Here is a 19,523-nt window from a genome sequence, read left to right as displayed (position 1 = left end):
CTCCTGGAGCTCAGCAAAAATGTAAAACTATAAAATTAAAGAGATTAGTTCACGAGGTGGCATGCACCTCATTGAACTTCTATTCTATTTGGTAGGATACCCATCAGCAGGACTGGAATAAATGGCCCTACTTTTTAATGAGGCCTTTGTTCCCTTTGGGGAGATTTTCCTTCACTTTGTGTTCTGTCTGAGAAATGTAAAGTAGATAGAATTTCTATTTCTGTGCTGCACACACCCTAGACATAGCAGGAGGGTGGGGAAGAAAAAAAAAAAAAAAAAAGACATGGATCTGACAAAACCAGAAGTGTTAAAATATATAGATTATATTGGAGCCTCTAACTCATCTGCAGAACACCCATGCAGACAAAAAAGGGGTGGCATGCCTTATGTGCAAGATCTTACTTTTTTTTTAAATCACTTCCCGAACGCCAATATACGTCCTGACTTTGAGGACGGATATTGTTGTAGCTAGATATGGCAGTAGCTAGCTGCCATAACCCCGGTTTCCTCGTGTTCGGCCGGCGGTCCGTTACAAGATAAAAGTGGTCTCTGCGGCGGATTCACCACAAGATCATTTTTATCGGCGGTGGGAGAGGGCCCGCCACCCTCCCGCTGCACTGCAGTGCCCTTGCCGCTTACCGGAGCCATCGGCAGCAGCGATCCGGTCCTCTCTGTGGCTGTGCATGGAGACGAGTGAGGGGAAGATGGCCCTCACCCGTCTCCATGACATTGCAGGGCGAAAGCGAGGTCAAAACGTCACTTCCACCCATAGCTCTTAAAGGGCCATTTTTTTGAAAATCATTTTATTAGATGACAAATATTTTTTTTTTTTAATTGCATTTTAGTGTAAATATGAGATCTTTTTGACCCCAGATCTCATATTTAAGAGGTCCTGTCATGCTTTTTTTCTATTACAAGGGATGTTTACATTCCTTGTAATAGGAATAAAAAAAGGGAAAGAAAAAAAAAAAAAAATATTTTTAAACACGGCCCGTCCCGCCGAGCTCACGCGCAGAAGCGAATGCATACGTGAGTAGCGCCCGCATATGAAAACAGTGTTCAAGCCACACATGTGAGGTATCGCCGCGATCGGTAGAGCGAGAGCAATAATTCTAGCGCTAGACCTCCTCTGCAACTCAAAACATGCAACCAGTAGAATGTTTTTAAACGTCACCTATGGAGATTAAGGTTAAAAGTTTGTCACCATTCCACGAGCGGGCGCAGTTTTTAAGCGTGATATGTTGGGTATCAATTTACTGGACGTAACATGATCTTTCACAGTTTAAAAAAAATTGGACTAACTTTACTGTTTTATTTTTTAATTCAAAAAAGTGTATTTTTTCCAAAAAAAGTGCTCTTGTAAGACTGCTGCGCAAATACGGTGTGACAAAGCATTGCAACGACCGCCATTTTATTCTCTAGGGTGTTAGCAAAAAAAAATGTATAATGTTTGGGGGTTCTAAGTAATTTTCTAGCAAAAAAAATATGTTTTTAACTTGTAAACACCACATCTAAAAAAAGAGGCCTGGTCCTTGATTGGTTATTAGTGCTAGTGTGTCAGAAACTACTAAGATGTGACCAACTGCTTTTTTAAAAGCAGATCTAGGCCATTGTTATGTCCCATGAAAGTTACAATGTGCTGAAATGGAATTCTATACATCACAATAACACATTTATAAAAGGTAGGTCAGTCACCAACTGTTCAGAAACTGGCCAAACTGGTATAAAAATGAAAAACAAACATGACTTATTCACATGCACAATTCATCTTGTACATTTCTGTATACAGTTACCTGTAAAGCCACACGCTTCAGCCAGAAGGAAAGTACTCCACGATAGCAAGAAAAACAGGGCCGTCTCTAGCAAGGGGAAGCAGTGTAGCTTGGTAAACTTGGTCACGTTACCAACCAGTTAAGAAAAAAAAAAAAAAAACACTTAACAGTTTCCTATCAGAAAAGTTGTGGAAAGCAAAACTAACACTAAATCATTATAAAAGAAATAAATTTTATAGGAAGGCAATTTTCTCAGAAGATCAAAAAAACTATTATTATTTAGAACTTAATTTGAGACATGACTTGACACTTGGTAAATGCAGGGAAGTATATACAACTTGTGTCGTTTAGCTCTTGCTTTCCTGCATTTAGATGTTCCTCCTTAAGCCATGGTTCACACTTGTGCGGGTCGCTCCCAACAACACATACAGAAAACGCAGGAACCAATCCCAGTGTGAATATGAATGAGGCCTTAGAAGTGTGGAATATTTATAGGTTACTGGGATGAAAAACAAAAAGCGCAGCAAGTTTAACCAAAACATGGCTAGGTTACTAGGTTTCTGCAAAAGTACATTTATTTACACTTAAAGTGATTGTAAAGTCCTACATTTTTATTATTAAAACAGGTTTCTACTGTCTGTATCCATTTACACAAACAGTGTGGTTTGGCCCTGTCCACCACACCCTCAAAGGATTTGACTGACAGCAGCAGGAACCAATGGTTCTCACTGCTCTCAGCAAAGCCTGCAAGAGTGGGGAGAAGCCACCGGGCACAGCACTGGATCGAGTGAAGACCAAGTATTTGGGGGGAGGAAGGGGGTTGTTGGGTGATCCTTTATTCTAAACATTTTTACCTTAATGCAAGGAACTCATTAAAGGGGAACTCCGGCCTACCTCCCCATTTTTCCCTTTTTGCTCCACTTACCTTATGGTGGTATCTACACATTTCAGATACTCACCCATCCAGTGGATCCAGCATTCACCCGCTGAGATTATCTCATGCCCGGCCACAGAGCTCTGTCTCGTGCCGCCATGTTCTGAGCTTTTAGAGAGGCCTACCGGCTCTTCCGGGTTCAGCGGGCAGGCCACTTGATGAAGCGCCAAAAGGCATGCCCCCTCCTCCTGTGTTTTAATGAAAGCCAATGCTTCCTTGACTGCGAGATGTACCGGGAGGCACCTCGGGCAGTGTGCACATCATTTGCCTAAGGTGAGTGACGTGCATAGGGAGGTGGGTCAGACTTTCAAAAAAAAAAAAAAAAAAAAGGACAAACAAAAGAAAACAAAAATTCCCCTATTCCGTCAGAGGAAGGAAGGAAGGGTTAGGAGGCGGGATCTTCCTCGGGAGGGTGAAGGTCCGCTTTAAGGTTAAAAAAGGTTTAAAAAAAAAAGAAAAACCTGATAACACAATTCTTTTAATGGTTATTTATAACAGCGTAAACTGGAAAAAATAGAGGTTCATTGTAAGTATTTACATACACTAATGTAAATGTTTTATTTCGACTTTACTCTATATTATGAATGAATCTTAAAGCAGTAAAAGGAATCTAGAACAGACCTGTATGAGGAGAATGCTCTAATAGAAGTAGCCATTCCTTGGCTTAGGAACCACATACTAGTTCCAGGGCAGTCTATTTACTTGCAGTAAAGCTGAACCCTCAAAAGAAGTATGTGGCATATCTAAGGGGGTGGCTGCTTCTATTACAGATTTCAGGTACAGCTGCTTAGCCCCAGGGTCCATGTTTTAATAGGTAAACCTCTTTCAAAGTAGAGCAATAAATTGCTTGGAACACCCCTTGTAACTATGCGAGTTGCATAAACAAGGGGAAAAAAAAAAAAAAAAAACACAAAACCACAGTCATTAGTACAACTTTAATTCTCTGGTAAAGAATCCTGTGAGCTACAAGCATTACGTAAGAAAACAGATACTTCTGTGTAAACCCCAGAAAGGATATAAGAGCTGTTGATACACCGGTACAAACACCCATTGCGAAAGACCCGCTGAAAATGCCAAGAAAAACGCCAACACATTTGAAAAAGGCAGCCGCATCAAAGGTGTGCATGTTTTCATTAGTTGGCTGGTAAGCAACAATGGACCTAAAAAACACAGAACATTATAAATTTACATCTGGGAAAGCAGATATTTGTGGCTAAATTAAGAAGGGAAACTACAGGGAAAATAAGGTGCAAGGGATGTTAAGAAATCAGAAAACTTTGTAGGTCAGGGTATTTCAGGACATAAAGATTTAAACTATAGCTGGCTTCAGATGGCTCAGTTTTCTCATTTAGGCTGTGGGCCTATCTAAATACAGTTGCCCTGCCAAACAGCGAGGGCATCTGATTGGATGCCGCTTGGTCAATCATTATCCACCTGGCTGAATTTTTAAATCTGCTTCTAGAGGGTTCTTGCAGGGCCACCCATGGCTTGAATTTTGGTCTAGTCAACATGAATATAGAGCTAACAACATGCATCCCCAAAAGCACATTTGAGCAACATTAAAAGAATTAAAAAAAAAAAAAAAGATCACATAATACAGGGGGTGGTGCTTGTATAAAAGGGTGTAATTCAGGAACTTTTAGGTCAGCATGATGCAATTTATCCCTGCCTCGAAGTCTCATGTTTAACCTGCTACATCAATTTTCTTTATAATAATAGTTCTGTGTGCCAACTATCCACCCAAGGAGCTTGGGGGCTCCTGCAGTAAATGCCTTAAAATAAAGGAATACATACTCTAAGCAGACAGTCCCCTGGTGGGAAGTGAAGCCAGGACCCCACCACTGGTAACAGTCACTGTAGTATTGTACATAACTGTATAATATTTCATTTTAAATACAACGAAGAGCAAAATACTTACGATGACAGCACAATGGCTACAGCATCATTGAGGACACTTTCTCCAAACAGAAGAGCATACAAGTCCACATCCGCACGCAGGTCATTGAATATAGCTAGGACCGTCACTTAAATAAATAAAAAAAAAAAAAAAAAAAAAAAAAAAAGAGTAAATTGTAAGCTCTCAATTAACTAGGCATAAAGGTGATCACGAAAATCTCTCATTTCTAAGCTGGGTCCAAGGTTAAAAAAAAAAAAAAAAAAAAAAAAAAAAAAAAAAAACCACAGTAAAACAAATAAGTTGACTTTTATAAACAAACAAAAAAAGGCCTTTCTTAAAATTAGGACTTTGTAGTATGGGGGTGGGCATCTATCTTCAGGTCTTTGACAGCGTGGGAATTGGTCACTGTACAAAAATGGCTTGTCCAGCAGCCTGAGGCAGAATGCATTTTTTTCCCGTTCTCAATGACCAAGCTGGTAAATGCCAGTGAAAACAATTCCACATCACAATTGTTTTGCCCACCAGGTGTACACATATTTGGGTTAATCCTAACCCAAGCATTATATCATTTTTGGGCTGTCTATGCCCAGCCAAACTCATGGCAGCTATTGTAACCTCTGGAGACTGGTGGGCCAAGTTTAAAGTGGCGCTAAAAGGCTTAAGGTGTATTACCTGAATGCATTTTCTGGAGTGGCTGTGATAAAGGGACAATATGACTGGTGTGGCGGTGGAACAGGGACAAAATGACCGGTGTGGCAGTGATTGGGAACACCGACTGGCAGCATTGGTCTGGTGATATTGTACTGCTGTGGCGGTGATCAGAGATAATGGCTGGTGGCACTGACATACAGTGATATGGCAGCCTGCCATTGTAGGAGAAACATAAATAAATAATATTTGGTTTTTTTTTCTATTGCATCCTGTCACTAGAGCAGTGCAGTGTTACTGACAGTGTTAGTGACACTGCACTACTCTAGGGAAGGTATTGGGGTTATTTTTTTTATTTTTTGCTCTATGATTGGTAGATAAGGAATCATTTGACAGTTCTTGGCTGCATTTATTACCATTGAGAACTACTGTGATAGCTGATTGGTTACAGCTATTACATGGTACAGAGAGGCAGGGCTTGGCCCTGTACCATGGGATAACTATGGCCAATCACAGAGATCACAGTAGTTCTCAATGGCTGAATGAATGGCAGCCATGTTTTCTACTGGACATGCGATTGCTGTGAATGGTCACAGCAATCACATGGTACCAGGGCGGAGCACCGCAGCCTAGTACTCTGATTAGTGCATGCAGTTGACACAGCGGTCACTGATGCACTGCCCCGGGGATCCACACGAGGCACAGTTCTAGAAGGACATACAGGTACGTCCTCCCAAAACGACGATTGTCCCGCCCAGGCGTATATGTACAGCGGCCGGGTGGGATGCGGTTAAAAGACTTCTGAGTCCAGTTAAGACATTCCCTCTACAAGTCCTCAGGCCTATGGGATAATGCCATTGTCTTGATTATAGGATAAGGAGCATAAGTGTAATTTATGCTCTGCATTCTCTTCTATCCCTCATCACTAATTATTACTGACCCAAACTTGCCCTGGAGTGGTCTAGGTATAAAAATTTTGTCACACCAGATTCACACAACTTAAACCCAAGAGTCATACTTTTTATAGAATTCAGTGGTAAAAATTGTGTGAATGGGTAAAAGTTATGAGAATTATGTGTGAAAACATATATAAATAGTACTTCTAGTAGTTTGCAAATAATACACAATACATACAATAGGTATAAAACACTATTCGGTATACCTGGATCTGTGGCAGAGATGATTGCTCCAAAAAAGAGACAGTCAGTGTAGTAAAATGTATCATTAAGCTGACCAACCCACTTCATTAATTTCACTACTCCATACATGAGATTTCTGTGAGGAATAAGAGAAAAAAAAAAAAACCACAAAAGGGCCTCTTATTAACTGCAGATAAACAAATGAAGAACTATTGCTTGAACTCTTGCTATAAATGTTGTAATTCCAGGTTTGTCTCGTGCAAGGAACAGAAACCCAGAAAGCAGAATCCATTAGTCTGAAAAAAATCACAGGTCTAGCTTAAAGCGATACTAAACCCAAAAACGTTTTTTACCTAAATGCATTAAAAAAGAGGGGGAGAAGAGATCAGTGCTGTGCTCCATCTATTCTCAGTCCAGAGTTTAGTAACACTTGACTAGAAGAGAGACCTTGTGATGCAGATCTTAAAGTAGTACTAAAGTCTAAATGTTTTTACCTTAATGCATTATTTGTATTCGGGTAAAAAACGCCAACAGTACCTGTGGGGACTGCAAGAAAAGGAGGAAAGTCAAGTTTCTGTGCAATACTGCTGCACAAAACAGGTAGGTGTTCCCAGACTTTAATGTCACTTTAATTCTGGCCACCAATATTACAATTTTGTGTTGGTTCAGTACATAGCCTCTTCTGCCTCTAAACTCCTCTGAATGCCTATGTGTGCATAGACAAACATGCAGGGGAATTAAAAAAAAAAAAACTGCCAGATGCCCCTAGGAGTAGCGCAGTGTGCATGAGGCCTAAAAGCGTCAAGATAGCATGGTCTACAATCTGTCTGTGTAGATGGCTCTGATGTCAAGGAAATCAGGTAGAGACACCAAACTGTGCTCATCCACGCTCCTCTGTTCAATTCCACAATAAAAAAATACCTGTATACCAAGGACCTCAAGGTTCGAATTCGGTTGTCGAGAAAAGGACAAGGGCCTTTTCTCGACAACCAAGGGTCGAGGTCTGTGGGCAGGGGGACTTATCGGAATCTGGGAGCCCCATTTAACAAGGGCCCCCCAGATTCTGGCACCCCATGCTATGTGAGTATGGGGTAAATACCCCTACCCATTAACCTAAAAAAAATAAAGTGTTAAAAATAAGAGTACACGTTTTTAAATTAATTTAAGGCAGCTCCGACGTTGCTTCCGATTCCTTCTCCCCTCCTCGGCTCTTCTGCCTCCTCCACTGATGTCTTCTGCCTCTGCCGGTTCCTCTCCGCTGGTGTCTTCTAGCCCTCTCCGGTTCTTTGCCTCTGCCAGATCTTGTGTTGGGGAATGATGGGGTGGTGACGTCATAAGGGGCGGGGCCTCCGGATGACATCACCCGGTGACCCCGCCCCATGCCAATATAAGTAGTGGCACACTGCGCACCCAGCACTAGAGTGGGAGTGAGCATCGAGTCAACATCGGAAGAACAGAGGAAGAAGACAGCGGACAAGTCACGGCAAAAGAGCGAGAAGATAGCAGACATGACCTGGCAGAGGCAGAAGACAGCGGGCAGAGACAGAAGAACCAGGGAGTTCTAGAAGACATCAGCGGAGAAGAACTGGCAGAGGCAGAAGACATTAGCAGAGGAGGCAGAAGAGCCGGAGAGGGAAGAAGAAATCGGAAGCGACGCCAAAGCTGCCTTAATAAATTACTTTAAAAACGTGTACAGTTTTATTTTTGACACTTTTTTTTGGTGAATGGGTAATGGTACAATGTACCGCATACTCATTCACACAGGGTGGGGGGCAGGAATCTGGGCCCCCCTCCCTTGTTAAATGGGGCTTCCAGATCCCGATAAGCCCCCCCCCCCTGCAGCCCCCGACAACCAATGGCCAGGGTTGTTGGGAAGAGGCTCTTGTCCTAATCAACATGGGGACAAGGTGCTTTGGGATGGGGGGGGGCACCTTTTTGAATTTGTCTTCAAGATCTTCCTCGCATGCCAAAGTTGGATCTGTTAAGACCTCGATCCTACTTTGATCAGACTTAAGTGATATTCAATGGGCTTAAGTAGGATCAAAGTCGGACTAAAGTAGTGCAGGGAGTATTTTCAAAGTCGGACCTACTTGTGTTGGACCAGTTAAGACAGCTCTCATAGGGGAACATTGATTTTCACACGTCATGCAACATGAGCGGAGCGTCGTACCAGTTCGAACCCGGCCTTTTGCCCCTTTCACACTTGTGCAACCTGAAAGTCGCATGATTTTGCTGCAACTTTAAGCAATGCCTGTGCAAACATGAGGTCTATGGACATCAAATCGCATCAAAGTTGGACCAAAGTAGCGCAGGGACTACTTTGAAGTCGCACAGCTATGAATGGTACTCTTTGGAAAACATGGGGAACGACTGGTCATGCGACTTTGGAGTCCCAAGTTGCAGGACAAGTCGCACAAGTGTGAAAGGGGCCTTACTGAACAGTAAAGTGTAACCTCACTCTCATAATCAACATTGATTATTTTTAATCTGAACGCTGCCAGCATTTGTAAATAGATTGGAAAGTATATCATATTTACTGGTTTTAAACTTTTTTTTTACATTTCTTCAGTTACTTCCTTGTTTCTTGCCTAGGCAAATAATGTCATACATCCCATGAGTCTTCGGGGGGGACAACAACTCCGTTACTTTTAAGTAAGTCTTTAGGAAGGGCGGAAAAAGAGGAGGGGGTTTCCTCAGCCAAGCACACTCTAGTGCGTGCATGCATGCTTGAACTACGGGCAGATGGATTCCAGCAAGTAAATGCTACAGCCAGAAATGCTAGGGGTTGTTTTTCAAAGTGATTTCTCAGCAAAATAAAGCTTGGAGACATGGATGGAAGGGAGAGTTTGCTTTAAATATTAAAAAACAGATTTAAATAGTGTTTTTGGTTTGTGGTGCTCAGATGCAGCGTAGATCCGCTTTAAAGTGGGAGCAAACTCCCATGCAGGATTTCCATCTATAGGTAAGCCTATATTAAAGCTTACCTATAGGTACTGTAAAGATCTCCTAAACGTGCACTGTTCAGGACATCTTTACTGTAGATGCAGCTGGTGACATCACCAGCGCATGCACTCTGAAGGAACAGCATACCCGTGCCATTACTTCAGAGTCCTGTGCCATAAATAGCAGGAGTGACGTCATCTCAGCTCCGGCCACTCCCACAGCTGGAGTCTGCAAAACCAGGAGGAAGACCGACGAAGACGAAGACGAAAGTGCCTTCAGCGATGACAGCGCGTTGCTGGAGGGCTTAATTCTAAGGCAAGTTTCACATAATTAACCATTATGCGATGCATACTAGCACATTATGACATTGCCTTGCAGGTTTAAAAAAAATTAAAATAAAAAAATAAAAAATAAAAACACACAATACACACACACACAGCGGTTTAATACCGCTTTAAGGTCCTTGAAGAGCAGCTTGGTTTTTCGTAGTGATGTTCTGCTTTTGTGATTGGGTCACAGCTTTTCCCAGACATCTGCAGAGTTTGAGGTAAAATGTTAGTATTACCACCACTTTTCTTATGTTTGCTGCGCTGCACCCTTCATCTTTGGTGACATACTAGACGAGAGTATTACATGTTAGACGCGGATATTCAAATTTTTACTTCCTACAACAGTGGAACAGATTGTGTGTTATACCAGGCAGACCCTACCTCTTAAAAATCTGTTTGTGGAAGTTTCTGTAATGGCCTAAGTATCTACAGAACAGAAATAGGAAAGAATCTTCAATAAGGTTTGCCATCTTTCTTTACATTATATACAGTGGGTCTAGAAAAGGGCCTTTAAAATAATCACATTTTGCTGCTTTTGTAGCTGTATTTACTCAGTGCCACTTATAACATCCAAGTGAAAGATAGAACACCAACAAAACAGGAAAAATAAATAAAAATCAAAGACAGAATAACCGAGTTGGAAAAAGGCTTTCACCCCCTTGTGTCAGTATTTTGTTGGACCACCTTTTGGTTTAATTACAATCTTTAGTCCAGGGGTCTCAAACTGGTGGCCCTCCAGCTGTTGCGAAACTACAAGTCCCATCATGCCTCTGCCTGTGGGAGCCATACATGTAACTGTCAGCCTTGCAATGCCTCATGGGACTTGTAGTTTCACAACAGCTGGAGGGGCCATCAGTTTGAGATCCCTGCTTTAGTCTGTTAGGATACGTCGCTACTAACTTTGCACATCTAGACTTTGCAATATTTGCTCACTCTTCTTTGCAGAACTGCTCAAGTTCAGTTAAAATTTGATAGTGACCATTTGTGGACTGCAGTCTTCAAGTCATTCCACAGATTTTCGGTGGGGTTTAAGTCTGAGCTCTGACTAGGTCATGCAAAGACATTCACCTTTTTCTCCTTCAACCAATGTGCAGTCATTGTTGCTGTGTGCTTTGGGTCATTGTCATGTTGGAAGGTAAACTTCTTCCCATTGACAACTTTTTGGCAGAGGGCAGCAGATTTTCCTCAAGAATTTGATGGTATTTTGTCCCATCAAATTTTCCTTCTATCTTGATAAGTGCTCCAGTCCCTGCTGCAGAGAAACACTCCCATAACAGGGTATTAACACCTCCATGCTTTACTGTAGGAATGGTGTTATTTGGATGGTGAGCTGTATTGGATTTCTGCCAGACACCGTTTGGTGTTGAGGCCAAATAATTCAATTTTTGTCTCATCTGACCAGAACCCCTTATTCCATGTAGCCTCAGAATCTTCAAGGTGCGTTTTGGAAAAGATCAGTCGTGACTGCATGTGGCCTTTTAGTGCCATTTTTCTTGCAACCCTACCATACAAGCCACAATTGTGGAGAATTTGTGATATTGTGGTCACATGCACACAATGACCACTCTTTGTCATAAAGTCCTGCAACTGCTTCAGAGTTGCTGTAAGCCTCTCTGACCAGTTTCCTCCTGACTCTTTTATCCAGTTTCAAGCGACGTCCTGATCCACGGAAGGTCTGTGTTATACCAAATACCTTCCACTTCTTAATAAAATACTTTACTGTGCTTCTAGGCATTGATAAAGCTATGAATTTTTTTTTGTATTCATCTCCTGACTTGTGCCTATCCACAACTTTATCCCCGAGATCTTTCAACAGTGCCTTGTCACCCATAGTTGATTGTTTGCTTCAGTTGCACTACCAGGGAGTGAAATTCTCCAGGAAAGCTCTTTTCATGCTGAACTAATCAAAATGACCACAGCTGATCACAGTTGAAAGTCAAATAGCTTTGTGTACCATTGAGAAGGCGATTAGCTACACCTGATTGAGTTTACAAGTCTTTTTTAGAAAGGGGTGAGCCTTTTTCCAACTCCAGGATTGTTTTTGAATTTTTTTTTCATCTGACATGTTGGTGTTATATCTTTCACTGTAAGTTGCATTGAGTAAATATAGCTGGATAAAACAAACTGTTTTCATTTCAGGCTGCAAAGCAACACATTGTGCTCATTTTAAAATGATTATTTTCTAAAAAAAAAATCAATTATTTTCTATACCCACTATATGATTTGCCTGAAGAAAGGTTTTACTCTAAAATATTTAAGGCCTCAAAAATTGTATATTTGCTAATCAGATTAAAAAAAAGGAGCAGCTGGTGGCCAGGTATCATAACAAATAAAGCCACAAGTTGTGTCTTCGATATTCTGAAACCAAAATTAAATCAATGTACTGGGGGAAAAAAAAACTGAATGTCTACAATTACAAATGATATCCATAATTTTTTCCAAACTCATTCACTTTGGATCCCTATGTGTAACAATAATTTTGTATGCCCCGCAATAAGCAAAAAAGGAACCTATGACCTGGTGTTTACATTGCTGACCCGATTAAGTCTGTCCCAACCAGTTATACTGCAGTACAGCAACTTTAAGGTTTGGATTAAAAGGAAACCTGGAGTGTGATAAATCCAGAAGCTGCCATTGGTGAACCCGCTTTTAGAAAACACCAGTTGCCTGTGTGTCTCTGTCCTAAATACTTTCCGATTTACTGCCCCGTAACAGGTAATAAACTTAGTAGATATAAGTACAGTAAATGTTTTTTTTTTTTTTTTATTAGCAGATGCTCTACTCGTTCCAATATAATTATAATTTTTTTTGTATGTACATTATAAAACACCCGTCAGAAGGCAGACATTATCTCAGAGCCCACAATATCATTTTTTATTAATACTCGACATTGAATTGCATTTAAAAGTCTAATAATGTTCAAACATATGTTGCTTCATTTAAAACCATTCCTTTGCACTTTTACTGTATTACTCCAGAAACGTTTTGTACATTAACATGGTTAACAAAATAAAATAAAAATCATGTAAAATATACGAAGGGTTAATTTGTCAAAACTGGAGCAGCCAAAATCTGGGGCAGCTATGCATGGCAACCAATCAGCTTTTATCTTCAGCTTGTTCAGTTAGCCTTTGAAAATGAAAGATAGATATTGATTGGTAGTAATGCATGGCTGCTCCAGTTTTGATAAACTGCCCCCACAGTACATTTTAGCTTCTGAAAAAAACTTGATTATAGGGAAATTGGGATTTTCACAGACACACCACTGCTGGACCATTTCAACTCACAAAACATTATTCAGTAAATGATTTTAATGTATTTCCAAGCTTAAAAAATGGTTATTATATCCTACATACTTTTAAAAGGGGATTAAAACTGTACAGTATTTCCAATGGACATCCAGAAACCCTTCCTTTCCTGATCAGCGCCCAGATCAGAATGGTCATCCCAGACCAGCTGCTTACAGGACATGATACAGAATAGGGTTACACCGATATCGTTTTTTTTTATTGGTGAGTATAAGTACCAATACTTGTGCTCAAGTACTCAAGATACCGAGAACCGATACCTTTGCGGTGGGATTTGAGCCCATACAGAATGTATGGGCTCAAATCCAACTGCAAAGAAATCACATGCGATTTGAACCGGACTGTGGTGTGATGCCTGTCTGAATCGCATGTGGTTTGACGCAATGCTTTTGTGTGGACCCAGGCTAAAGTCAATAAAACAAGCCTGGGTTCACACAGGAGAATGGGGGAAACCCACACGCAATTTGGACAGGAATTGCACCACATTCCTGTTCACAATGAATGCAAATCTTTGCAGTGCAATTTGAGCCCATTAATTTTGTATGGGCTCAAATGTATTGGTTTAGGCAGTGCAGGAACAGGGTCATCTAAAGTCAAGGCCCAAACTGCACCCCCCCCCCCCCAAAGATGTATGAGCATTATGTGTCAGCGAAAAATTCCTGGGAAAAAAAAAAGAGCATTAATCTGCATGCTTAACCCCCCCCAGCATAAATTCTTCCTCCTCCCAGTAGAAATCCAGCCCCCTTCTAAAATCCCCCTCTCAGCACAGATTTTTGCCCCCCCAACCCCCCCCCCCCCAAAACAAATAAAATAAAAAGATATTCTTCCCCCTATCCTCCCTCCCAACACGAATCCCCCTAAATCACCACTTAGCACGCCTCTCCCCCCCACAATGTTTTCCTCCTAGAACAATACATACCACTAGTTGCCCCCCCAAATCTCTCCTTCAAACACAAATGCCTCCCCCCCAATCTCCTTGTGGCACCCTCCTGCCTCAGCCTTTGTCCCGGGCCCTGGATTTAGGTATCGGAGCATTTGCACGAGTACAATTAGTTGTGCAAATGCTCAATATCTGTATCCTTGCTACCCTAATACAGAACATGAGCAATCATGTCCTCCTCCCATAAGGAGAATAAAGCTAGCCATACACGTTTAGTTAACAAGAGAAGTCAACAGATTCCTCCACCCATAATAAAACGGTGTAAGGAAAAATATCCCCTCCTGGCTATTGTATTCTGACAGCCGCAGCACCTCCAGATCTCTGAATACCCAAACAGTGACTGCATCTGATTAAATGCAGTCACTATTTGGCCAACAGTTTAACACCTGGCTTCTAGGATTTTTCAAATCAACTTTTGTCGAGCTGGGCTAAATAAGAGGCACCCTCAGTTCAAAACTTGGCTGATTTAGAAAGAAATCTTCCCACAGTTTGAGCCGCGTATGGCCAGCTTAACTTTCCTTTTCAGTATGAAGCATTCTGTGTCTAGAAATACCAAGGAAGGTATGTGTGGTTTCATAACAACCAATTAAATCAATCTGTACTTTGCCACGGTTTTCAGTGTATACTTGAAGATGAATGGTTGCTAGGAGGCATCACAAGCATTTATTTCATTTCAATCCATGTTCTAGTCAATGACAAGTGTTAAGAAACACACTGCAGCATAAGGTACAAGATGAATAGTACACAGGATCTCATTCTGAAAAGCACAACGGGTTATCTTTTTTGCATATTATTTATAGCTGTACTAATCTTTTGCAGGGTCAGAAAACTGCAGAGCTGGAGGAAGATAAATATAGCGGTGTTGCTGCCAGCGCACAATCTGGATGAGGCACAGTATGCAGACACAAGCAGAGATCTCATTGACAAACAGCCCTTCACTGTATGACTGTAAATCATCCATATTGTCACACTTTCATGACTCACCCAATGATGAAGCATGAGACGGCAGTACCAAAGAAAGCGTAAGTGAGAAGGGATCCAATATTCCTGAAGAAGTGTCTCTGTAAAAAAGGGAACATTAACAAAAAAGTTTATTCAATTTTATGGTTTCATGGCTTAAAAAAAAAAAAAAAAAAAAAAGAAAGTACAACAGGTATAGATACGAAGACCAGTCATATTGTGAATTGAACATGTACAATCTATTCGGGTAAACAACTCACTATTGAACTAGGAACAAACAGTCAGTCATGATTTTACTAGTTTATAAAGAAATAAAGGGCTCATTAGGCCAGTTGCACATGGGAGAAAAAATAAAAATTAATTATTCCATCAACTGACACCAATGATGGAGCACTATTCATCTCACTGACACCATAGTTGGGGCACTATTCTTCCCACGGACACCAATGATGGGTATTATTCTTCTCACCAATACCAATGACGGGGCACTATTCCTCCTACCAATATCAATAATGGGGCACTACCACTCCAACTAATACCAATGATGAGGCACTCTTCCTCCCACTAATACCAAGGATGAGAAGGATGAGGAACCATTCCTCCCACTGACACGAATACTAGAAATTTGTCTTCCCACTAATACCAATGATGGTGCACTGTTCCTCCTTCCTACCGCCCACAGGCAGCGTTATGACATTTTTTTTACCGCCTCTGACCACCAAGTCTGAGGCATTTTCTACTCTCAATGGTCACAATCTGGCCCTTTGCCTAGAAAGTTTGGAGACCCCTGATCTATAACACAAGGCATACTGCTGTGTAAAGAATAGTACAGCAGTGCTGAGTACAGAGCCGTAAAAAAAAAAAAAAAAGGATTGTTTACATTTATTTACGGTAACTTGTCTAAAGGCCTGTATACTCACATCCATACACAAGTATACAGGCTTGTGAATTATGGGAATTAGAGCATGTGATCAGAGTGCTGAAAGTGGGGGTGGGTGGCACAATTATTGGAACAAAGCACCCTGGGTGGCTTCTCCCTATGGTGCATCCGACTTTTTCCTTTCCCTCTCCGCCAACTTTTGGTTGCTGCCACCTCCCCCCCCCCCCCTTCCTGGCACTGATAAACCCTCTGCACTTTTAAACCCACAACCCCCCCTCTGTAAACTGTGCTTCAGTGTGCTACTATGCTTCAGTTTGAAAATGCACAGGAAGTCGCTCTGTACAGTGCACTTCTCATTCATTCACTGTCCCGTGCAGCTGAGGCTGCAGAGAAAGGAATTGAAGAATCTGTGTCCATTTCTTTCTCGGTCGGAAAAGTGAGCTATTAAGGGTCTGTTTGGACCTGATATTTCATCAAATTCCCCTTCCCCCAACCATTAAGAAATAAAAAAAAAATAAAAAAATAAAAATCATAAAAACATAAAAGTTGAAAGTTTAGTGTGAAAAAATAGCAAACAGGATTTAATTTTCTACAGAAGAGATATACTATACCTATTCTGCATTAACGTTTCTTACCTGTCTGTTTGCACTGTATGTTGAGCTGCGCACACACAGTACAGTGTCCAATTTTTGCAATTCCAAGATGACTGAACTCCTGCGCATACAGGATTGTTTCCTTGGAAATTTGTAGGGCAATTACACAAGTGTTTCTCCAGTTTAGAGGCTTACTTCTATATCCTGACTAAATAGGAGAAGGGGAGGCTCCTGATCTACTCAGAGGAGCTAGAAGCAAGGGTCTACAAATTGGAAATATTCTGCACTAAACTGTCTTCCCTGTACGTGTCCCCCCCTCAAAATCAAAAATAACCCATTTGTTCCTGCCATTACCTACCACCTTTTACTACTGCCTACTGCTGTAGGCCAAAGCTGTAGCTTGCTTAGAGGTCTGCACACTAATCTACGATGATGTGCAGGTTCTGAATAGATAATGCCAAGTCAATTCAGCAGAGGGGAGAGCACCAGGAACATGGAACAGATACAGTTGTGGTCATAAAAGTTTACATACCCTGGCAGAATTTATGATTTCTTGGCCATTTTTCAGAGAATATGAATGATAACGCAAAAACTTTTTTCACTCATTTTTAGTGTTTGGCTGAAGCCATTTATTATTAATCAACTGTGTTTACTCTTTTTAAATCATAATCACAACATAAACTACCCATATGATCCTGATCAAAAGTTTACATACCCTGGTGATTTTGACCTGATAACATGCACACAAGTTGACACAAAGTGGTTTGAATGGCTATTGAAAGGTAACCATCCTCACCTGTGATCTGTTTACTTGTAATTAGTGTGTGTATATAAAAGGCCAGTGAGTTTCTGGACTCCTGACAGACCCTTGCATCTCTCATCCAGTGCTGCACTGACGTTTCTGGATTATGAGTCATGGGGAAAGTAAAAGAATTGTCAAAGGATCTGCGGTAAAAGGTAGTAGAACTGTATAAAACAGGAAAGGAATATAAAAAGAGATCCAAGGAATTGAGAATGCCAGTCAGCAGTGTTCAAACTCTAATCAAGAAGTGGAAATCGAGGGGTTCTGTTGAAACCAAACCACGGTCAGGTAGACCAACTAAAATTTCAGCCACAACTGCCAGGAATTGTTTGGGATGCAAAGAAAAGCCCACAAATAACTTCAGGTGAAATACAGGACTCTCTGAAAACATGTGGTGTGGATGTTTCAAGATGCACAATAAGGAGGCACTCGAAGAAAGATGGGCTGCATGGTCGAGTCACCAGAAGAAAGCCATTACTACGCAAATGCCACAAAGTATCCCGCTTACAATACGTCAAACAGCACAGAGACAAGCCTCAAACTTTCTGGCACAAAGTCATTTGGAGTGATGAGCCCAAAATTGAGCTTTTTGGCCACAACCATAAACACGACATTTGGAGAGTCCACAGGGCCTAGGATGAAAGGTATACCACTCCTACAGTGAAACAAGGAGGTGGATCGCTGATGTTTTGGGGCTGTGTGAGCTACAAAAAGGCACAGGAATATTGGTCAAAATTGATAGCAAGATGAATGCAGTATGTTATCAAAAAATACTGGAGGAACATTTGCATTCATCAGCCAGGAAGCTGCGCATGGGACATACTTGGACATTCCAACATGACAATGATCCAATACACGAGGCCAAATCGATCTGTCATTGGCTACAGCATAATAAAGTGAAGGTTGTGGAGTGGCCATCACAGTCTCCTGACCTCAATATCATTGAGCCACTATGGGAAGATCTCAAACATGCAGTTCATGCAAGACAGCCCAAGAATTTACAGGAACTGAAGGCTTTTGGCTAAGAGGAGTGGGCAGCTTTACCATCGGAGAAGATAAAGAGCCTCATCCACAAAAGACTTCACGCTGTCATTGATGATAAAGGGGGCAATACACGGTATTAGGAACTGGGGTATGTAAACTTTTGATCAGTATCATTTGGGTAGTTTGTTATCATTATGATTTAAAAAGAGTAAACACAGTTGATTAATAATAAATGGCTTCTGCCAAATACTAACCATGAGTGAAAGAAAAGTTTTTGTGTTATCATTCATATTCTATGAAAAATGGGCAAGAAATCAAATTCTGCCAGGGTATGTAAATTGTACATTTTGGCAAATTTTGAAAGTCAGATGAGGGTTTTTTTTTTAATTAAATACAAAATGGGTTTAGAAGTTGAGTAAGCATTAATATTTCACATTTGGCAAATCTTAACCCATGACGATATATACAGTTGACCAAAATAGGGCAGATGAAGGTGATTTTTATTCAGAAACTAGTGTGCAATAAGAGAAGCAACAATTGCACAGGAGCAGAAAACAAAATTTCTTACACAATATAAAACCAATACAATTGCATGACCTAGAGAGCGTCCTAAGAAGAGGAACACATACCTACAGTTTCATAATATTCTCAACTAAAGCAGCACAGCCAATCAATACATGAAAATATACTAACATAAGTATTTTAATAAGGCATGCACTGAATTACTACTAGGTGGAATAGTGACATCTAGTGGCCACATTGTCTGCAGCTAGCCATGAATTCTTCTCTGAGCACAAAAGCAAAACCATCTTTGTGAAGTACAAAATATCTGCAGCCATGCCTACAATAAGGGGTATAACTGTGAAAAATGTGTCCCTGATAAAGAATTACTTTTATGAGCTACAACACCTCTCTTGAAAGCAGCTTCCTGTTATGAGAATAGGTCACTGCTTCCACTTGCTTTATGATAAGTGAATGATCACCTACCCATCCGCATATAGTTGGAGCAGGCATCAAAATCAAACAGTGTTTTCACCAGGAGCGTTGCTAGGTCTACAAAAGATTTGGGGCTAGAGCCCATAGCTGCATAGTAAAGAAAGTCATACGCTTGGGCGGGCATACACATGTATATACAGTAATATATGTGTGTGTATATATCCCCAGAGAGCCCCCCACTTACATCAGGGTTCCCAGAGAGCCCCCCCTTACATCAGGGTCGCCAGAGAGCCCCCCACTTACATCAGGGTCCCCAGAGAACCTCCCTTCCCCTTGGGGACCCCTGCAGAGACTCGGGGCTATGGGCCCCAGATTCGGGGCTATAGCCCCAAAAGCCACCCCCTAGCGACGCCACTGGTTGTCACCACCCAAAATAGTCCCCAAAATTAGCCCACGCA

At 41.3% G+C, this 19,523-nt stretch overlaps 1 protein-coding gene across 2 annotated transcripts in view; it reads right to left on the bottom strand.

Moving 5' to 3' along the window:
* Positions 1-19,523, bottom strand: part of SLC9A7 (solute carrier family 9 member A7) — a 156,043-nt gene that overhangs the window by 63,939 nt on the left and 72,581 nt on the right. For both annotated transcript variants that reach the window (XM_073614604.1, XM_073614605.1), the window contains exons 4-8: positions 14,895-14,971; positions 6,414-6,526; positions 4,625-4,730; positions 3,725-3,866; positions 1,794-1,899 (exon numbers count right to left, since the gene is read on the bottom strand). In XM_073614604.1, coding sequence (XP_073470705.1) covers positions 1,794-1,899; positions 3,725-3,866; positions 4,625-4,730; positions 6,414-6,526; positions 14,895-14,971 — 544 coding nt within the window. The remainder of the gene's footprint in view (positions 1-1,793; positions 1,900-3,724; positions 3,867-4,624; positions 4,731-6,413; positions 6,527-14,894; positions 14,972-19,523) is intronic.

Source organism: Aquarana catesbeiana, linkage group LG02 (assembly GCF_042186555.1).
Source record: "Aquarana catesbeiana isolate 2022-GZ linkage group LG02, ASM4218655v1, whole genome shotgun sequence".
In the NCBI taxonomy this organism is placed as follows: domain Eukaryota; kingdom Metazoa; phylum Chordata; class Amphibia; order Anura; family Ranidae; genus Aquarana; species Aquarana catesbeiana.
Note: the sequence above shows the minus strand (reverse complement) of the source record. Positions and strands in the feature narration are given on the sequence as shown.